This window comes from Emys orbicularis, chromosome 4 (assembly GCF_028017835.1).
Source record: "Emys orbicularis isolate rEmyOrb1 chromosome 4, rEmyOrb1.hap1, whole genome shotgun sequence".
Lineage (NCBI taxonomy): Eukaryota > Metazoa > Chordata > Testudines > Emydidae > Emys > Emys orbicularis.
Window position 1 is genome coordinate 9,297,331 of NC_088686.1, and position 22,105 is coordinate 9,319,435.

At 41.8% G+C, this 22,105-nt stretch overlaps 1 protein-coding gene across 2 annotated transcripts in view; it reads right to left on the bottom strand.

Annotated features, from left to right (window-relative positions):
- FERMT2 (FERM domain containing kindlin 2) overlaps positions 1-21,623 on the bottom strand; it is a 106,416-nt gene extending 84,793 nt beyond the window's left edge. The window contains exon 1 of one of the 2 annotated variants that reach the window (XM_065403256.1): positions 21,461-21,623. In XM_065403256.1, coding sequence (XP_065259328.1) covers positions 21,461-21,617 — 157 coding nt within the window. In that variant the 5' untranslated portion in view covers positions 21,618-21,623. The remainder of the gene's footprint in view (positions 1-21,460) is intronic. The other variant, XM_065403255.1, reaches the window with a different exon arrangement.
- Positions 21,624-22,105: the final 482 nt, after the last annotated feature.

The window sequence follows — 22,105 nt, forward strand, 5'->3', positions numbered from 1 at the left end:
GGCCACGTCACATTGCCGACTCAGTCATCCTGCGATCAACCAGGACTCTGAGGTCCTTCTCCTCTTCCGTTACTTCCAACCGATGCGTCCCCAGCTTATAACTAAAATTCTTGTTAGTCATCCCTAAATGCATCACCTTACACTTCTCACTATTAAATCTCATCCTATTACTATTACTCCAGTTTACAAGGTCATCCAAATCTCCCTGCAGGATATCCCGATCCTTCTCTGAATTGGCAATACCTCCCAACTTTGTATCATCCGCAAACTTTATCAGCCCACTCCTACATTCGGTTCCGAGGTCAGTAATAAATAGATTAAATAAAATCGGACCCAAAACCGAACCTTGAGGAACTCCACTGGTAACCTCCCTCCAACCTGACAGTTCACCTTTCAGTACGACCCGCTGCAGTCTCCCCTTTAACCAGTTCTTTATCCACCTCTGGATTTTCATATCAATCCCCATCTTTTCCAATTTAACCAATAATTCCTCATGCGGTACCGTATCAAACGCTTTACTGAAATCGAGGTATATTAGATCCACCGCATTTCCTTTATCTAAAAAATCTGTTACTTTCTCAAAGAAGGAGATCAGGTTGGTTTGGCATGATCTACCTTTTGTAAAACCGTGTTGTAATTTGTCCCAATTGCCATTGACCTCAAGGTCCTTAACTACTTTCTCCTTCAAAATTTTTTCCAAGTCCTTGCATATTACAGATGTTAAACTAGCAGGCCTGTAGTTACCCGGGTCACTTTTTTTCCCCTTCTTGAAAATAGGAACCACATTAGCTATTCTCCAGTCCAATGGTACCACCCCCGAGTTTACAGATTCATTAAAAATTATCGCTAACGGGCTTGCAATTTCTCGCGCCAGTTCCTTCATCCGAGAATATTAAAGATCATCCGGTCCGCCCGATTTAGTCCCGTTAAGCTGTTAGAGTTTGGCTTCTACCTCGGATACGGTAATGTCAACCCCCCCTCCTTTATTCCCATCTGTCACGCTGCCACTATTCCTGAGTCCTTCATTAGCCTCATTAAAGACCGATGCAAAATATTAGTTTAGATATTGTGCCATGCCTAGATTATCCTTAATCTCCACTCCATCTAGTTTTAAGCGGTCCCACTTCTTCTTTCTTTGTTTCCTTCCTATTTATATGGCTATAAAACCTCTTACGATTGGTTTTAATTCCCCTCGCAAGGTCCAACTCTACACGGCTTTTGGCCTCTCACTCCATCTCTACATGCTCTGACCTCAATAAGGTAGGTTTCTTTGCTGATCCCTCCCCTCTTCCACTCCTTGTATGCTTTCTGTTTTTTCTTAATCACCTGTCTGAGATGCTCGCTCATCCAGCTCGGTCTAAATCTCCTGCCTACGAACTGTTTTCCCTTTCTCGGGAAACAGGCCTCCGACAGCTCCTGCAACTTCAACTTGAAATAATCCCAGGCGCCTTCCGCCTTTAGATCCATAAATATGTTAGTCCAATCTACTTCCCTAACTAGTCGCCTTAATTTATTAAAGTTAGCCCTTTTGAAATCGTAAACCTTAGTCTCAGATTTAATTTTGCATTGCTAGATGGAAAGTTTATTTTAAGAGGTAAAAATTCTACTCTAGCTCTTGAAGAGCTAATGATAAAAAATTACTGCTGCTTTCCTAAAATATTTTAAAGGTTCATGGACAACATTCAAGGCCACAGGCCAAGATAAATATTTAAGATATTCACTAGGATCAGACGACAAATCAGATATATTTTGACTTCAAAAGTTCAAGTACCTTTTGATCAAAGAACTAGTCCAATACCTGCATTATATATAATGCAGGTTGTTTTGGGGTGGGTTTTTTTTTTTTTAAATATATTATAATATAAAAAAACAAACAAACAAACAAACAAACAAAACAAAAAACACCACCACACAAAGTGGCAAGTTGGCTGCCTAGACTGTGTACACTCCTTGCTGAGAAGTCCAGGGGGGGGGGGGGGGGAAAGAGATGTTTTTGCATGCATGGAATGGGAATGGGGTGGGGACGAGAGGGAGTTGCAGGCTCTTTCTACTGAGATTACCTAAGAGATTGCTGACATGCAGCTGTTTGGGGTGGGGTGGTGTGTGGGAGAGATGGATTTTTGCTGCAAGAGATCCAAGGGAAAGAACACCTCCAGACAACTAGGAGCTGAAGCCCTGCTATTTGTTAGTAGCACAAGTAGCCACTGTACACTGGAAAGAATTACAAGATGCAGAACAACCTATAACAGTGAATAATTCTGGATCTAGAGTGAAAACAGTTTAACACTTATCAAAAGCAACTGTGTTTTTACATAGGTGTCGCAGAAACACTTTTTTTTTTTTTTTTTTAAACAGTGTTACATCAATAAGTCACAGTAAGGTTGTGCATGCGTGTGTGTGCGCGCGAGAGAGAGAAAAAAAGGGGAAAGCTTATCATATCTCCAGATTGGGGGGGGGGGGGGGGCGGAAGCCATCTGAGAATATTTTGAAGAGATTCCTGCATCATTTGGCAGTGTTAGAAAATGATTACATATCACGTGAAAAGTGCAACAGATATGCACGGCTTGGTAGTAGCAATGAAACATTTTAATGCCAAGAATGCTAATGAAGACCTTGTTTCAGTCAGTGAGAAGTCTGGATCTTTTGGTGATTAGTGTAGACATTTTTATTGACTTTAGGAAAGATATTTAAATATTAATAGTTATTTTTAAATACTGCTGGGCTCTTTCCTTTCACTTGTGGGTTTTAATGAAGAGTGAAGTTTATACAGATGTTACTGGAATGGATCCATATTTAAATTTTTCTCTGAAGGTTAGAAATTTGTCATTAAAAGATTATCAAATATGGCAGAGGGTTGAGTTTCATAACGTGAGTGGAGATGTGCAGACAATCAACCAGTCTGACTGACAGCCTTGGACACTGAGATGCTAATCTTTTAACTGGACCTGAACTTTCATTTTGAGCTAACATACTCTGTAGACAAATGAAGTAAAGCAATAAGCAAGTTGATTTACTGTACTATGGGCCAAAAAAAAAAAAAAAAAAAAAACCAATCACCATTTGAACAAAATTCTGTACTTCCTTTGCCTCATATTTCAGTTACCTTTGTAAGCCAAATTCCTTCAAATATGCCAGAGGTACAAAGTCCTCATTGACTACCAAATCCACAAAGAATCAGATGCTTGAAAACCTATTTGAATCATCTTGGAGACAACTTTTTTTAAATGCAATCACATTTTCGTCATGTTACCACCAAGAGCCCAATCAGTATAATAGAACTACACCTCTACCCTGATATAACGCTGACCTCGGGAGCCAATAAATAAATAAATAAATAAAAAAATAAATAATCTTACCGCATTATAGGTGAAACCGCGTTATATCGATCTTGCTTTGATCCACCCGAGTGTGCAGCCCCGCCCCCCCCCAGCGCCGCTTTACTACGTTATATCCAAATTTGTGTTATATCGGGTAGTGTTATATGGAGGTAGAGGTGTATTTCAAAACCCCTTTGGGCTGAGACCAAGCATGAGTGTCAAAACCTAAGATTATATTTTTAGTTATTATGGGATGAAGTTAGGCGTTTGGGATGGATTTATGATATGGAAACACCTAGGGCAGTGGTTTTCAAACTGTGGGTTGGGACCCAGTGGTGGGTCACGAAATGTAAGGCACTGGGTCCCGGTGGCTCTGGTCTTGTAAAAGTCCCATCGGTGGTGCTGCCAGGGTAGTCCCTACCTGTTCCGACACCGCGCTGCACCCCGGAAGCGGCCAGCAGCAGGTCCAGCTCCTAGGCGCGCTGCCCCTGCCCTAAACACCGGAGGGGGGAGGCAGTGTCTGAGGGCAAGAGCCATGCGCCTCTGCCTAGGAGGCGGACCTGCTGTTGGCTGCTTCTGGGGTGCAGTGCGGTCCGCGGTACCAGGACAGGTAGGGACTTTCATACAGAATTGCTGGATGCAGCACACGACAATGAGATTGGAAAGCTTTTGCAAATGCCTAAGGGGAAAAACTCGAGTCTCAATGGGTGGAGAGATACTGAGAATGAGTCTTTCTTGCCCAGCACAATGGGGACCCAATCCTAATAAGGGCCTTTTGGGCACCATCATAAAATATTTAATTATCGCCATCATAGTTCAATAATTTGTGCAAATGTGACAACAGGAGAGGAGGATGTACATTGGACAAACATCAGGATATGCTCAGTTCAAAAGAAGTAACATCAGAATTCTTGTTCAGTATGGGTGCATCTTAGATGTTAATAATCCTGCAAACGTGGAAGAAAAGAAGACTCTTGTAGAGAACAATGACAAAGCATGAAACTCACTGCATGTGGCTGTAATGCTTACTTGACATCTTTAGCCAAAGATCTTGATACTCCAGTAAAGAAAATTTTTAATGAAATTGTAGAATACTTAAAGTCGACTTTAAGTAATTAGAATGTTTTTACCTATCTGCTCTAAGGCCAGGTCTACACTACCGCGGTAGTTCGACAGCTGGCAATCGAACTTCTGGGTTCGATTTATCGCGTCTGGTCTGGACTCGATAAATCGATCCCGGAAGCGCTCGCCGTCGACTGCGGTACTCCAGCTCGGCGAGAGGAGTACCGCGGAGTCGACGGGGAGCCTGCCTGCCGCATGTAGCCCGCGTCTGAACCGCGGTAAGTTCGAACTAAGGTATGTCGACTTCAGCTACGTTATTCACGTAGCTGAAGTTGCGTACCTTAGTTCGAATTTGGGGGTTAGTGTAGACCAGGCCTAAGTGAAGCTATCTGAAGATATACTGTGTGGTGGAATTTAGTGAGCGAGCATTTTGAACAGTTTAAGAACTAGCCTGTCTGACAATTTGTGACTGAAACATTGCCCTCGGTTTTGACACGGTCATTGCCAAAGTAGTAAACCACAGAACTAGAGACAAGTGTGGAAGACATGTGGATTAGATTGCCTAAAGTGGTTGAAATAGGCTCCAAACTAAACAGATCTGTAAAAAAATCTGAAAGTTTGTCATTGAATTTTCAAAAACTATTGGCCAGCTCTGCTAAACAGAAAGCAGTTATACTGCTTCTACTGAAATGCAGAAGGAACTTCAGGAGACTCTGCAGAAAGACATACGCCAAGGACAAGTCTACATCACAAGCAGTGAGTGAAGTGATTGTTCATTTCTTCAATCTCAGATTCTCAACCCATAGTATCAAAAAAGAAGTCTAAATAAGAAGGAGATAAATGCCACGATGCAAGAGAAATGTTACTGATCACCCAATCATATTTTTAAAAATGCACACCAAAACCCCATCATCAAGCAACCATATCTATTTCTTTGATGATCAATAAAATCTTTGAATTGATGGATATCAGTGGCCAGACAAGTCAATGCAGTTTGCAGGAGAGAAACCAACTTTTCCCCTGCACTGGTCTTTGCCACAGGTGAAGAACGAGTGTTTTTAATTTTGGACTACTTCATTACACAGCAGGCTTCTCAAATTGAAATAATCAGGGAACAAGAACAGGTGGCAAAAGAAGAGCTTGAAAAGTCCACTTGCAGTTTCTTATTTAGTCAGCTTATTGAAACCTGTTCTGCCTTTACCTAATGTTCACGGATTCTGTATCACCAACAATTTATTTGAAAACAACCAAAAAACAAAACAACAAACAAACAAACAAAAACACGCTACTAAGAATGCAGAGCTAGCCAAGTGACCCGAACTGCCACAAGAAAAGTTTTAGTGTCATAAGTTGTATTAGCAATTAAAAAAACCAAACAAAACCACCACACACAAACAAGTGTGTGGAATACTGTTGTCCAATAACCTCAAATACTTAAAACAAGCTACTGAGAATTTTTAATTTAAAATCTAACAATGTTGCTTTCATAGAGTATAGTTTGATAAGTTAATGTCAAATCAGAAATTAAAAAAAAAAAGTCAAATTCTCACTATTATCTGAGCCATGTAGTTTAGTAAAACAAAGGTAGTCACTGCTTGACTAAAGGCATGCACCTGTTACCAGAGAGCAATCACTATTACTTAGCCTAATAGGGCCAGGCTGTAATACCCTTAACTCACTCAAGTAGTACCAATGGGACTACCCAAGGAGTAAGATAGTATGTTTACTCAGGGTGTAGAGCACCTTACTCCTTGAGCAGTCGGATTACCTAGAGAGGACACTACTACTGCGCCCAGACCTTAGACCATCCAGTGCTTTGCCACACATTGGGCTACCCACATTTGCCATCCTTGCCTGTCAACTGCCCTTCTCTCCAAATCTTCCCATTTCATGTTGAGGTGCTCGATGTCGTTCAGAACTGTTATTCACAGTCTTCCTCTCTTCTTGCGTTTTCTGGTTTCCATTCAAGGGCGGTATTTGGTAAGTGTTCTTTTTCCATTCTCAGCACATGTTCCAGCCACTGATGTCTTCTTTTGTAGATTAATTGTGAGAGGGTACCTTGTCCAGTAATTTTTCTGACTTCTTCATTCATCTTCCTATCTCTATAGGTTATTCCCAATATTCTTCTCAGACATTTGTGATTAAATGCATCCAACTTTAGTTTATCTTTCTTGGTAAGCTGCCATGTCTCACTGCTATATGTTGTTATGACGATAACAATTGCTTTGTACACAGTTTTTTGTCTTGAGGGAGATGCTTTTGAGTTGCCAGATGTTTTTGAGTCCGCCAAATGCAGCGTTTGCCTTCCCCATTCTTCTGATTTCCTTGGAACTGCGGCCTGGTCTACACTCAAAAGTTAAGTTGACTCAGCTATATAGCTCAGGGATGTGAAAAATCCACCCCTCCTTTTCCCCCCCTCCCCCCAGCGACACAGTTAAGCTGATCTACCCCTGGAGTAAACAGCACTAGGCAGACAGAAGAAGTCTTCCCTTGATCTAGCTACTGCCTCTCAGGCAGAGGATTAACTATGCCAATGGGAGAACCCCACTGTGCCATTGTAGCATTTCAATGGTAGACTAGCCTTTAGTAGCTCAACCTGGCATTTAGGTGGATTGCCAACACTTACAATATATCAAATATTTCTCATCTGGTGTGTTCCAAGTTGTCTTTTGGAAACACAGCTTTTCTACTGCAGATTAAAAAAAAAAAAGTAAATTTTGATTTTAAAAAAGTCCACACTGTACACAGTTCTGTAACAAAGCACTTAATGCTACTTGCGACAAATGTCAGGATTCTGAATTCTGTCTTGCTCAGGGGTGGGAAAAATATGGCCCGTGGACCGGATGCAGCCAGTCTAACATTTCTGTCTGGCCTGCCAGGCTCTTTGGCTTACCCGTCACGATCTCTGGGCTGCTAAAAGTCTCGCTGTGCAGCGGGGCACTCAGGCAGGCTGTCTGCCTACCGTGGCCCCATGCTGCTCCCAGAAGCGGCCGGCTGCTGGCATGTCTCTGCGTGCCCCTGGCTGGGGAGGGGGCAAAGGGGAGGCGGTGCCGCACGCTGCCCCCAGCACTGTGCTCACAGCTCCCATTGGCCGGAAACCGGCCAATGGGAGCCGTGTGAGCAGTGCTTGTGGGGGTGGGCAGCACACGGAGACCTGCTGCCCTCCTCTCCCCAAGGGGCGCACAGAGACATGCCACGGTGCCAGCAGCCGGATGCTTCTAGGAGTGGCGTGGGGCCACAGCACGCAGGCAGCCTGCCTGAGCGCCCCACTGCACCGCTGGCCGAGAGCTGCCTGTGGTAAGCGCCTCCCGGCCAGAGCCTCCACCTTGCACCCCATCCTCTGCCCCAGATCAGAACCCCCTCCCCTCCTGCACCCAAACTCCCTCCCAGACTCCACACCTCCCTCATTAATATAGTAGAAATGTGCAGCCTGTGACAACTTACCCAAAATCGTGGAGTGCCCCCCCCCCCCCCGCGAAAATTATTGCCCACCCCGGTCTTGTTGATGTTGTTTTTATAGTCGGTTTGTAGACCAAACAAACATGTAAACCTGTGCATTTTGTGAAGTATATATCTTCACAACCGCCAAGGCTAAGGCTAGAAGCTTAAAAGAAAAATCCCACCTGACATTTTGTAACAAGTATGCAACTAGCACCTTGTTGAAGTGTCGTTATTTATGACCATGGCCTATGGGAACAAAACATCAAAATTGTAAGCCACACCATTTTTTCTAAAAATGGATGTGGATTTTGTCACATGCCTACACTGTATGTACTTGTGTTGAACATTTTGTGCACACAGCTGGGGAGCACACAAAATGCCTTTGTTCACAGTCAGAAATGCTTTAAGAAGCAGAAGAGGAAAAATTTGTTTAAAAAATATTAAATAGCAAAATTCATTTTAGAACTGGACAGGTATTTTGATGCTAAAATGAATACTGAATCTCTGACATGTCACAATGCTGCCATGGTTTATAAAAATCATAATTTTCAGCCTAATGACAGCTGGTAGAAGGAAGCTCAAATGCTGCTTTTTCAAGAAACGGCTTTCTATTAGTGGTAACAATACACACTGTAACAGAACGGTATTCTACTGCCAGTTAAATGGGCCAGTTCACACAGTACTTCAAACACAAGCTTTGCTGAGAAGCTTTATCAGTACATTTAGGTACATTACTTGCACACAATTTCTCTTTTTGGAGGAAGAGGGTAAATTCAAACGAGAATGATGGTTACTTTAAAAAATAAGCTATAGAAAGGAAACATTTTTTGCATGTTAAAGGACTAGTCACTTCACATCTGGAAATCAAATTCACCAAGACACTAACAGGTCTTGCTTCAATACACTCTTTGCATTACTTGCAAAGAAGTGAAATACAAAATACCACATCACATAAAGAGAGCCATAAAGATCATTAACCTGTGTTGGTCATCTTGTTAAATATGTTTTGTCAAGAATTAAAAAAACATTTATCCAGTTTTTTTTAAGAGACAAATACAAGTAACAGAAAATACAAGGGTTTGCAAAAACCCATGTATTTTGTTATTTGTGTATTTATTTAGCGTGTGCACAGTCCTCTAGCCAAGCGATGGCATCTTCAGTGGCGTGATGCAGTTCTTCTAGTCCACTGCTGAACCTAGTCGGCAGGCATTCATCGACAATGTGCGTCATCGTCTGTGTTGCACCGCAGCTGCGCAAAGGGCTGTCACGAAGGCCCCAGTGACACTGGTTGGCTGCACAGAGACCTTGCCCGGTCCGGAACCTGTTCAACAGGGACCATTGGCGACGGGGCAGGTCAAAACCAGGCGGGCAAATTGTGGGGTTGGTGAGGAGGGACTGGTTGGGGATTATAACAGATATCTATTCCTCTCAGCAAGAATGTTTCTGCCCTAACATGCTGGCGTGGCGGATGAGGCCATAATGGGCGATGTGACAGCAAACGTGCAGCTGGTGGTTTAAAAAGGTCATTGTACAGCGGCAGGCTGGAGTTGGCACGTACTTTCTCCAGTAACTTGCCAGTGGCAACCTCTCGTCTGATGTGAGGAGGAGCGATATTGCTCAGAACTGGGAGCCATGGGAGTGGAGTCGGACGCAGGGTGCCAGAGATGATATGCATGGCAGCATGTAACCGTGTATCCACCAGTTTGGTGTGGGACGAGAGACTCCAAACTGGTGTGCAGTACTCCGCCATCGAATACGAGGTGGCAAGAGCTGACGTCCGCAAAGTTGGAGCACAAGCACCCCATGACGAACCTGCCAGTTTGCTAAGAAGGTTGTTGTGCATTTTAACTTTAGCTGCGGTCTTCTTCGGATGGGCATGGTAACTCAGTGGGGGCATGACATGGGAAAGGAGGTGTGGCCAGACCCTTTCTCAGCTATAACTATTCTTGGCTGCTGAAATAGCCTCTTGGGGCTGCAGGTAGCTAAGCATAAAAGTTAGAATGGTCTTCAGCTGGGGTGGTTCCTGGCTGGCTCAGAAATCTGGAGCCACAAACATGGTGCAAAGCCATGTTTGCACTACCACCCCTCCTCTGGATCTCTGTCAAGCCCACAAATGTAGCACAGCACCAAGTTCTTTGTGTTACTTGTTGTAAAGTCTATAGTACAAACTTGTCCTTTAATGTGCCTTTATAGTGTGCCAATGCAGGAGTGATGTTCCAGCCCAAACTTTGAAGTTGGATGTTATTTTAAATCAGGCTCTATGTAACATCAGCAATAGTGGAGTTCAGTAAGATTATGACCTTTCAAATTTCACTTAAAATTTAAGCAATTAAGCCTTCCCAAAAAGTGCACACATGCTGACAGAGAAACAGCTAGTACAGATTAATATTTAATAAATAGTTTACATTAGATTGATTTTTGGTCTATAAAGTTCCCAAGAAACAGGGGTGGTGTTTGTAACACAACCTCTCAGAGGCCAAAGACTGAATGGCTATGGAGAGCAAGCAGCTCTCTCACCTACACCACCACCACCACCGTTTCGTGTGCCCTACACTGTCTTGCAGAAAGACTGCAATGCTGCTGCCCAGGCTGTTATGGTTCTGTGAATAGGAGAATGTCAATCTTGCTGTCTACACGGACACTAGCAAGTCTTCTTCAAGTCGCCTGCAATTCCTAGCACTCACTCAAAGTAGCAACAGTCAGAGTGCTACTGTGGACAGGCTGCTACCAGCATCTTTGCCACAGAGTCAGAGCAGGTCTTGACAACGCAATGGTGAAAAACTAGAGCTTGGAGGGAAATGGTTCTCTCAGTGCACAAGAATTTAAGATGGAGACTTCTTTTGTCCCATGAAAAGTCAAAATCTTGGAAGTTTTCACATACTAAAAGAAATTTCGGATTGGGTCAACCTACACTTTTTTCCCCTTAATTTATAGTTAACAAATTTTAAAATGCAAAGTCATTTTGAACCAAGCCAAACCAAACAACCCCTTAACTTTTTCATTTAGATGTGTTGAAGCAGGACACATGTTTCAACAACTTTGAAACTCTCCCCCCCCCCCCCCCATATATACCACACACACACACACACCAGGAAATTCATCAAAACCAAACTTTTCCCAAGGACAGTTTCAGTTCAACTAAATCAGCATTTTCTAATAAAAACATTTAGTTAAAAAAAAAAAAATCCCAACCAGTTCTAGTTCACACACTAGGAGCCAGTCTACACTGGTGCGCAAACCATTGCTACCAATGAAGTTGTAATGGGAAGTTTGCAGAACAGTGTTCGTGTCAAACATCCCCCCCACCCAACTCCCAGAAGAATTAAAGTCCTCTTTCTCCCCCCCACAACTCCATGGGAAAACAAGTCACAATGTTAAAAATCAACCAGGAATGGATAAAGACTCCAGACATAAACTTTGTCTCAGTCTGCATCTCAGTTGACTGAAGGAGAAACAGATTTTACATGGGTGTGGAAAGGGAAGTTGCAGTCTAGTGTTAGTTTTCCCTCCCACTATCAGTGGATGTGCATTTCAATTTACTTTCCAGCATGACATCTTATATGATGAAGCATCAGCAAAAGAGCTGCCCTGAACAAGCCATATTAATACATATCTAAAAAGTGATTAAATATAAATCCTTATTGATCAAATTATCAAAGAGTATGCCACAATGGAGATAGCTACACTTCAATAATTTCCAAACAAATTCCAGCCACATACATATCTAGGTACAAATGTACACCTCTACCTCGATATAACGTGACCCGATAGAACACGAATTTGGATATAACGCAGTAAAGCAGTGCACCGGGGGTGGGGAGCTGCACGCTCTGGTGGATCAAAGCAAGTTCAATATAACGCAGTTTCACCTATAACACGGTAGGATTTTTTGGCTCCCGAGGACAGCGTTATATCGAGGTAGAGGTGTATTTGTATGGTCCCACTAATGAAATATTTTTTGATATACATTTCTAAACACACAGAAAGGTATGAAATACACACATTTCCTGTATTTAGTGGTAACACTAACTCTACTATTTAAAAAGGTACCAGTCACTACAGTATTCCTGTAAAAATCTTAGTATTTTTGCAGGTTTGATAGAAATTTGTACTTTAGTAAACTAGAAAGCTAGAAAATGCAATGGCTAGATATGCCAGTGGCTAGGGAGAAAAAGGGAAGTATGTGAACATGGATTGCTTTAATGAGGGTTTTTTAAAACTATTTCTAAAATAAGTCAGACTCTAACACATTACGTAAAACAGAAACCTGAAAGTCTTAAGAGGAAACTACTGATTTGGGCTGGGTCTAAACTGTAACCCAACAATTTCCTGTCTGTAGTATAACAAACTAGTGCTTTGGTATTCGTGAGAGACTGTAGCAACCTATTTAAGCCAACCAGCTCCCACTTTTCTTTCTAACCCTGCAAGTCTTTATGTTGCAGGGAAACTACAAGGCCTCATTGCTTGTATTTGGTTCATTTTATTGTTAGCAAGATATCAAATGCTATCTATTTAACTTCAAATTAACTGCTTGCTTGAAGCAGACAACTGAGATCTGTGGGAATTCTCCTCCCTGTACCACCTGCAGAGGTGGGAGGAGAGGCTGTTATCTAAACTCTGAGGCACTTCTTTTAGTCTGTTTGGCTCCACTTGGATTGAAAAAACAAAAAAAAAGGACAGATTGATAAACCCAAACCTGTGTTTAAGTACTTAAAGGTTGTATATAGACATCTGCAATATATTGGTGAAGTCAATTAATAGCTTTGCCAACATTTCATAGCTTTGTGAAGCTAAGTCGTTCTTTGACCGCTTTTTTTTTTAGTTTCTCAGACATTTGGGGACATAGCAGAACAATTCCCCTTGTGGTAAGAAAGTCTGGGTTTAAGTAACATGGCCTATGCAAAAAGCAACAGAGGGTCCTGTGGCACCTTTAAGACTAACAGAAGTATTGGAGCATAAGCTTTTGTGGGTGAATGCCCACTTCATCAGACGCAAGTAGCCCACTTCATAGCCTATGCAAATCATTGTGCCTGCAAGGCCGTCCACTGAAGTCATCAAAAGGGCTCTGTGTGGGAGCCCCACCTGGATCCATGTGAAGGATCTAGCCCTAAGCATGTATGATTAACTGGTTACATTAAAGATATACTTCCATTTTCTCATCTCACTCTTTTAGTGGTTATAAAAATAAAGCCTGCCTTGTTTATACCAAAAACTGAAGTGTTTAATTCAAGGGAGAGATTCAGCATGGGTCGGAAGTAAAGATAATTAGTTGGCAATATTAAAATTCATTTTATATTAAGGCCATTACGGTCTAGAAATAGTGGTTTTTTTTCTTGCCTGAAAGCAAAAATTGTTTGCTTAAGTGCTGCCTGACAGTTTAAAGAATTTTAGAAGATACCATTGCCCTCATAATGGGCAGTTTTTGAAAGAAGACTAATTTGGTCCTCCATAGTAGCAAGGCAAACCCCATTCGTGTCCTTTGTGGTCATTAACATACATCTTGACAGACCATTTTAACCACGGTTATTTAAAAAGTGACCTCTTGAGATGAAAATATATAGGAAAATCCAAATCACTACAAGTACTGAATCTTTCAGGAATGCTTTTTGCTCAAGACAGATTCAAGAGCTAGAATTGTGTTTAGCAGCAAATACGGCTTGAAGAGTGAGCATGCCAAACTGCACAAGTCATTTCCTGTTTAGGAAGGAAATTTATGGAATTTTAGCACGTTGAGCCATTTATCACATTATACTGAGACAACTTACTACTATGCCTCAAACAGAACATAAGCAGTTCTTTGCAAATATATCTACAGGGTTCATATAAAGAAAACTGCTGTATATCTACAAGATGTTTAGGTACACAATATCAGTCTTAAGGTCTGACTAAACTGTTAGGTCAGAAGGAAACTGCTTTAAAAACTATGCTGATGATCAGCTTATGACCAAAAGACGGACGTTTGCAGCTCTTGTAACAAAAAACAAAAAACCACCACTTGTCCAAAGTTAAAAAATGTAGATGCTCTTACTCCTAGACCTGGTCTAAACTGGGGGGGTGGGGGGTGGAGATTGATCTAAGTTATGCAACTTCAGCTACGTGACTAATGTAGCTGAAGTCAGCGTACTTAGATCTACTTACCGCGGTGACTTCACTGCGGTAAGTCGACTGCTGACGCTCCGTCGACTCCGCCTGCGCCTCTTGCTCCGGTGGAGTACCGGAGTCAACGGGAGAGCACTCGGCGATCGATTTATCATGTCTTCACTAGACACGATAAATCGACCCCTGCTGGACTGATCGCTCCGGAGGTAAGTATAGACATGCCCCTAGAAACAGCTAATCTTTATTGAAAAAAATGCCTTGGCTCATTCCACCAGGGCAGAGTACCACAGCTTAATTACACAATGTACAAGAAAGTTTTTCCCTTTATAGCCATAATTATGTTTGTTCCGTTTTAGATTTCGAGTGCCCCACTCTTGTATTATGGGAAAGTACACTTGATCACCCAACTACCCTTCACTTCAATCATCTTATAGAAATTCAAAATAAATGGTACATGTATGGAAAAATAGAAAAGACTGAATAATTTGCGATTGTATTCTGTAACCCATGCAACAGAAAAATTGTTGTGTGATCAGTTCAGATTCTGTTTTTATTATTAATCTTAAATAATTGTTTAAAAGGGATTTATTACAAGTTCAAGACAATCTTCTGAATTAAGTCTTAATATTTGCAAGCACTTAAGTACTGTAAAACCTCAAATACAAAATTGGTAAATCAATAATGTTGCGCTTTCTTGGTGTTTTATTGATAACCCTCTAAGTGCTCCATTAAGACAAAAATGAACATGACCCCACGTAGGCTAATGCTTTGAATTGCACAATTGATCTTCCTAAAGAGGTATAGCTAAACTTACTGGCAATGTAATATGCAAAAAGAACAAAGTTCTATCTCCAAAGAACAGATTCTCTGCTGTATTTTTCATGGATTTCATGAATTGAGGTCACATTTCAAAGTTTTAGCACTCAAAAAGTACCAGTTATGCTGACAGAATGTTTTACATTTAACCACCACTCATTTTGGAAACAGCCTTGCACAAATCTAGCACCAGTGAGGAGCGACCACCGCACCAGTGACTGACAACTCATCAAGAGAAGAGACAGGGCAAAATTTTGCCAAGGTAGAACACTGGGTTTAAAAGAGAGTGTCCCATACACCTACAAACCATGGTCCTGATGCCCAAAAAGCAGAGGTCTTAGAAGACCTTATCTTTTCCTCTGCCCAAAATGACAGCCACTACACAGTCAACAGAATGGTACTAAACTTTACATTGGCAGATGCAGACCCAAGATGTCCATACAGACTCTGAGGTACTACGACATACATAAAGACACATACACACCCCCAGGATTATCCTCTTAATCACATTTGTCTGCCTGAATGAGAAATACTTTCAGGATTTCAAATTTAGACCCTTTACTTTCAACCCAAAAAAAGCACCAAAATTCCAAAGACAGCTCTCTTTAGTCCACACCCTACTTTTTAAACAAAACAAACGGTTTTTATTAGACACTGCTAATGCATTCCCACCCCAAAACACAGACCCTCTGATTCTAACATGCATGTACCTCCACACAGACTCACTGTCGTGACCTTAAGAGTAGGGACCCAACAATTTTTCATTGCACAATTCTGTAAGTATAGTTTATAAATCTAATCAGCGTACATTTAAGTTATCTGTCTTAAGTCACATCTGCCAAACATGACTTGTCCACTTCCTGTCTCTGTCGGACACATAATTTATCCATTAATTATACTTCTCATTTTGAGCCATCCCTGAAAGATTCTTGCATGCATTTGCAGTTGGGAAAGTTTTAATTTGCAAGTATTTTAAGTGCATCATTAAGTTGTCTCAAATCTTTGTTCACTTCCCCCCCTTTTGCGCTCACTGACACCAAGCTGAACTATATGCAGAAAGCAAAGTACTGCACGATTCTCAAAAGCCACTGAAAAAGTGGCCAGCATGAGTTTCCTGCCATTTTGACAGCAAGTCCCAGCCTCCACAAAGAAATCATGGTTCTAGTAAACTGAAGAATCAGTATGCAATGTTTATAGAACTGAGGGAAGAGTTGTGCAGGGTTGCTTCCTAGCAGAGAACAGCTTTTTCAGACATTCCAGGTTGGGTTTTTTTAGTATTCTAGGGGGTTACCAAACTGTTGTTTTGTAAACAGGATGCATACAAATCCATTAAAAAAAGCACAGCCAGGCCTAAAACTGGACTTCGCGGTCATTTGTGGCAAGGGCTCAACTTGGTATAAGCTATTATTTAATGAATAAAACCCAGTATCATATGCTGAATCAACAGTTGCATGATTATGCATAATGTGTCACAATAAGATTAGATTAATGGACACATTTACTGTACTACAATTTATGCTTTCACCCAGTATTTATAGAGCTGGTTAGAAGCATATTATAGTCTGGACTAGGCAGTAAATGCTGGTATTCTTAAAGTGTCAGTATTTTCATTTTATTTTGCAGAGAAGACTTTGCCAAAAACATGGCATGTTTCACATTACATAAATGACTGAACCCAAGCGGGGGCCACTAATAGCAGGCAAGCAAACTGTTGTAATTCATTTGGGTAACCAGGATCTTCATCTGCTGCTTGGATTTTTTTTTTTTAAATCATTGCCTGGAACAAGGCAGCTAGCTTTTATTCTGTGCATACTCCCAGTGAGCTTTTCAAATTTGAAAACAGTCACACAATACTTGCAGGCAAGGAATGAATTTACACAAGCCACTAGGACCTACAGGTTTTCAGCTAATAAGAAAGAGAAGAATTCTCTCTACTCCACCCCCCCAAGACAGAACCCTGGTGAAAATTCAAGCACACATACAGACCTCCCAGATATTACAAACAGTTTTCTTTTTCACCAAGAAACGCTGCACGAACCTTGCTCTCAGCCACACTCCTCAAAGACTTATCAAGAGCCCACTAGTTGCGGTCAGATATAAATATGGTGCCTCTGCAACCTTCCTCCCCAACCTGCTGAGCAGAAGAGAAGAGAAGCTTTCCTCCCCTACCTTGCTCCTCAAAGACGACAATATGCTTAGTTCTGCTCCGTTGCTGATGTTTAGACAAGTCTTTTCAGTTAGGCTCCCATCCTGTAACTGGATCGACTGGATGGGTGCGCCCTTACACCCATACTGAGCCTCCTTAACTTCAGTGGAATTCTGGATGAGCATCAGAATCCACTTGCATGTCCAACTGCAGGATTAGGGAACTAGTTTCTCCCAGCTAAGTGACTAGACAAAAGCCTTGTCAAATACACAAAGCCAAAAGACTCTGGAAAACAGATAAGACAGTGTATAGTAATTTTAGACATTACTCATAACAGAAGCCTCAAAATATTAATACAGAATGTGATTTTTTTTAAGCAGAGGAAGTCCCTTTAAGAGCTCCATTACCAATCTGGAAGAAGGACTTCAAAGCATGTTACGAACATTTGGATGTTACGATCATTGGAGATGTTGCAGACACCAGCAAAGACAAAGAAATTAAAAAAGAACCTGCAGAGGTTAAAAATATGGGCATAACATGATGAGAATTTTAACTTGGAAAGATGTAAGCTAATACATCAGGGGGGAAATAATCCAAGATACACATAAGTCATTGGAAGGGAGGCATTAGGAAAAAAATAATACTGAAAGAAACCAAGGGCTGATAGTGGACAGGCTAGCATAGACTTACTATGAGCAAGGGGGACTGGGGAAGCCAATACAACTGTGTGTGAGCACGCTACGCAGAGAAGCAATGACGTCAGAACAGAAAGGCACTAGTGCCTTTTCTGCATCTCCCTGCTGTGACTGTACCAGGAATATCAAGCTAGTTCTGTGCACCTCATGGTTAGAAAGTTACTGACAAATTGGAGGGAGTTCAAAGAAGAGTTAGTGAGCTAGAAGAACTGACTTGCAGAAAGATTAAAGGAGCTAAATATGTTGTTACTTAGCCAAGCTATAAAGGAGATGGAAGGAAGAAGACAATCTAAAAAAAACTGAAGGGTGTGACCATCGGAGTTGGAGTAGAATTATTTAGATGGGTGTATGTGCACCCTCCAGAAATAAGCCCATGTTCAGATATGAAATCCATACCTTTCTCTGGGGTCAGAAAGGTGGCAGTTTCCACTTTTTTTTCCCCTCCCAAACTGTGGTTCTGAATAAAATGCAGTTTACACAAGACAACTCATTGCTTGAGCTATGCATGTTCTGAATCACTTCAACCAGTGAGGTTACTGATTTTAGATCCCAATTTAGCCAAGCACTTAAGTATGTGCTGAATTTTAAGCATGAATAGCCCCACAGAAGTCAATTTGGCTTTCCTGAATAGGGGGCTTTAAACCGTTCTATTGTATTTAAACAGCTTTCTATCTTTCTTGTAAGTTTATAACCATTCTAATCAATGCAATATAAAGATAGAGGGAAACATTATTTATTCATTACATGATAGTCAGTGGTTTTCTAGAAGCTAATTGACTGGGTTATTTTGAGTCCTAAAAACAGCTGCAGTCACCTTCAGTAGATCCCTGGGTAGCTGGGGCACAAAAATAGCTTATTGAAACTTTCTACAGAGCCAAAGCTACTTCAAGAACAAGAATGCTCAAGCAAACACTTGCTTCCTTTTGAAGCAAATATATTTATATCTGCCTTTTCCTTCCTTCAACTTCAAACCATTAGTATATCAGTATGAAAATCTTAGTATTGTGCAGGATGGCTTATAAAAAAAAAAAAAAAAAAAAAAACAATGCAGATCTGTTTAAGTATGACTTGTAGGCATAGCCAAAAGAAACCGCTCAGCTTAGACCGCCATAGCCATGTGCCAGGCAATTCATATTAATATTTTCTTTGAACGATTAGATAACTCTCTGATAAGAGTTTCACAATATGTACCTAGCTCTTCATTTTGACTATTAGATTTCAGAGATTCTTACTAAGGCAGAAAGTTTAACATTAAAAAATTTAGTTTCACAGACAGTATATTGTAAAATGGCATTCACCCCATATACAAAAGCTCATTTCTTCTTTGAAATACAACCAGCTATTCTACGCCTCTTGGTTCAGATTTTCCTTTTAGTGTATCCCACACAAATGGGCCCTTTGTCCAGGTGTGAAATTGAAGGGTATTTGGATGTTGTGATGCTGCCCTCTATATTAGTCTCCATTTGATCCTGGAGGATTTGGTCCTAATTGAAACCTTTATTCATTTGAGCTGTTCTATTGAACTGAATGGACTACTGCAACCCTTACTCCTAATTATTTGTATTATCAGCCTAGGAGTCATGGACCAGGAACCCGTTGTGCTAGGAGAGGGGTGGGCAAACTTTTTGGCCTGAGGGCCACATCTGGGTATGGAAATTGTATAGCGGGTCATGAATGCTCACGAAATTGGGGGTTGGGGTGTGGGAGGGCTCCAGCTGGGGGTGCGGGCTCTGGGCGATGAGGGGCTGGGGGTGCTCCGGGATGGGGTTTGGAGGGGGATCAGGGCTGGGGCGGCACTTACCTCAAGCAGCTCCCAGAAACAGCAGTATGTCTCCCCTCCAGCTCCTATGCGGAGGTGCAGCCAAGCGGCTCTGTGCGCTGCCCTGTCCACAGGCACCACCCTTGCAGCTCCCATTGGCTGCAGTTCCCAGCCAATGGGAGCTGCAGGAGCGGCGCGCGGAGCCCCCTGACTGCCCCTACACATAGGAGCCAGAGGGGGGACATGCTGCTGCTTTCGGGAGCTGCATGGAGTGAGGCAAGCCCCCAACCCCGCTCCCCAGCTGGAGCGCAGGGCAGGGCAAGCGCTGGACCGGGGCAAGCCTCAGAACCTGCTCCCTGGCTAGAGCTCGAGAGCCAGATTAAAATGCCTGGAGGGCCAGATGCGGCCCCCAGGCCGTAGTTTGCCCACCCCTGTGCTAGGAGCTGTACAAACAGAAGAAAGAGACAGTCCCTGCCCCGAAGAGCTGACAATCTAAGTATAATACAAGACTCAACAAATGGATACAAACAGATGGGGAGTTCCAGGAAACAAGACAAGACAACACTGGTCAGCATTACAGGCAGTTGTCTCTACCCACCAGCACCCTAACTGCGGACTTTAACAGGAATAAGAATTGGAAAAGCCTCAGGATATGGTCTAATTCAAAAAATTGGATCAGTGTTAGTTATAAAACCAGGAAACAGTCTACAAAAATTTCCTAGAAGTTAATGTACTACTACTCAAACCATGTGTAGTTGGAACCCTCCAGAACAGTCAAAACTAGTCAAATGCTGCCCCACCCCTTCAAAATACCAGCAGGCAGAAAAGAATGAACACTTTAATAAGCTTAATAATTGCATACAACAGAAAGCTTGTATCTTTCAACATCAGAAGTTGGTCCAATAAAATATATTACTGCACCCACCTTGTCTCACAAACACATCCCTAAAAAATTCTCATTAAAGGTTTGCCAGCCCAGCCATAGAATGTTCTCATCTGCCTTTTACCATAGGGTTTCATAATCGGAGACAATTTACTTGCCTAAACAAACCACAAAACCCCACGTATAACAGACCTCCCTCCCAGCATGTAATATTAATAATACCTTGCAAAGTACTATGATTTATAACAAATATGGGACCAAGTGAACTTTCTAGTTGCAATATGAATGGACTTTCATCTACAGCAGAACCTCAGAGTTACGAACACCCCGGGAGTGGAGGTTGTTCATAACATTGAAATGTTCATAACACTGACCAAAACATTATGGTTGTTCTTCCAAATGTTTACAACTGAACATTGACTTAATACAGCTTTGAAACTTTACTATGCAAAAGAAAAACGCTGCTTTTAACCATCTTAATTTAAATGAAGCAAGCACAGAAAGTTTCCTTACCATGTCAAATCTTTTTTTAAGCTTACATTTAACACAATACTGTACTGTATTTGCTCCCCCCCCAGTCCCTGCTGCTGCTTAATTGCATACATCCAGTTCCAAATGAGGTGTGTGGCTGACTGGTCAGTTCAGAACTCTGAGGTTCTACTGTAGATTTGTTCTCTAATACTTCAAACGCATTTCACAATGTATTCAGCACCTTAAAGTTACAAAATTAAATCTCTCTTAGAGTGTGTTAAGCATACAGAGCAAAGGAATGCACACACATCTACAATAAGTTTCCCGCAATTCTATGCATCAGAAAGTGCTAGCAGATTAACAATTGAGAGAGATCAAGCAGCTGATCAGGGGCACATTAAGTTATTTTGAGATACTTAGCAGAGTTAAGAGATGCAAAAATTAATGTCAATATTAAGATTTTAAAATACACCAAAATGGTTCACTTGTAAATGACAGTTTAATGTTCACTTGTATGTGTAAATACTATGCATTCTGAACAAAAACAATTTGGGCCATTTTAATTATAGACAACACTTGAGTTACAACAGATTTCTCATTAAAACAAAACAAAACGAAACGAAAACCACACACCTGAGCTTTGGTAACCAGATTTACAAAAAAAAAGAAATCTGTTCCTTAAGTGACAGAGATGTGTAAACCCCTCCATGCATGGAGAAGAGCCATTCAGCCACATGGAGAGCCACACCTTTCCCCCTAATTACAACTTACCAAGTTTTTCCACCAACTTCAGCATTACCCCTCCAATGTGCACCTCCCCTGTGACTCTCAGGGTAACATCTCTGTTCAGGTCCGTCACATGGACATTTAACTCCCACGTCCCATCTGCATAGCAGCCATCTGGCATCCTTATACCGTCCAAAGCCATCGTTCCTTCTTCCTGTGAGAGCAAAGGAAATGGCACTCATTAGCCAGCAGAAGGGCTTGCTCAGGGGATGGGTCTCTTCCCTCCCGCACAATCTAGAAAGTAAGAGTTCCCGAATGGAAAAATATCATTTAATCTCGTCACGATACATTGCCAAGCAAAGGAGAGAAAAGAAAATCTGTGCGAAGGGATACATGTGCGAAGGGATACATGCCCAGGGGAACTGGAGCTCCCCACCCAGGGCTGCAAAGAAACATCACAGCTCACAACAGGGTTCCGTTTACCAAAAACCTGAGTTATGCAATGGACACGGGTGCAGAAAGCACATTTTGTTTGACTGCCACCAAGTGCATAACTTCCAGCTACACAAATACAGTAACAAAGATGCAAGCCGAAGAGAGCGAGAAGCAGTGTTATCTGTCCTACGCTGCAGAAGAAAACAGTTCCAGCAGATTTACATCTGCATCACAGGAGTCACTAGCATTTTCCTA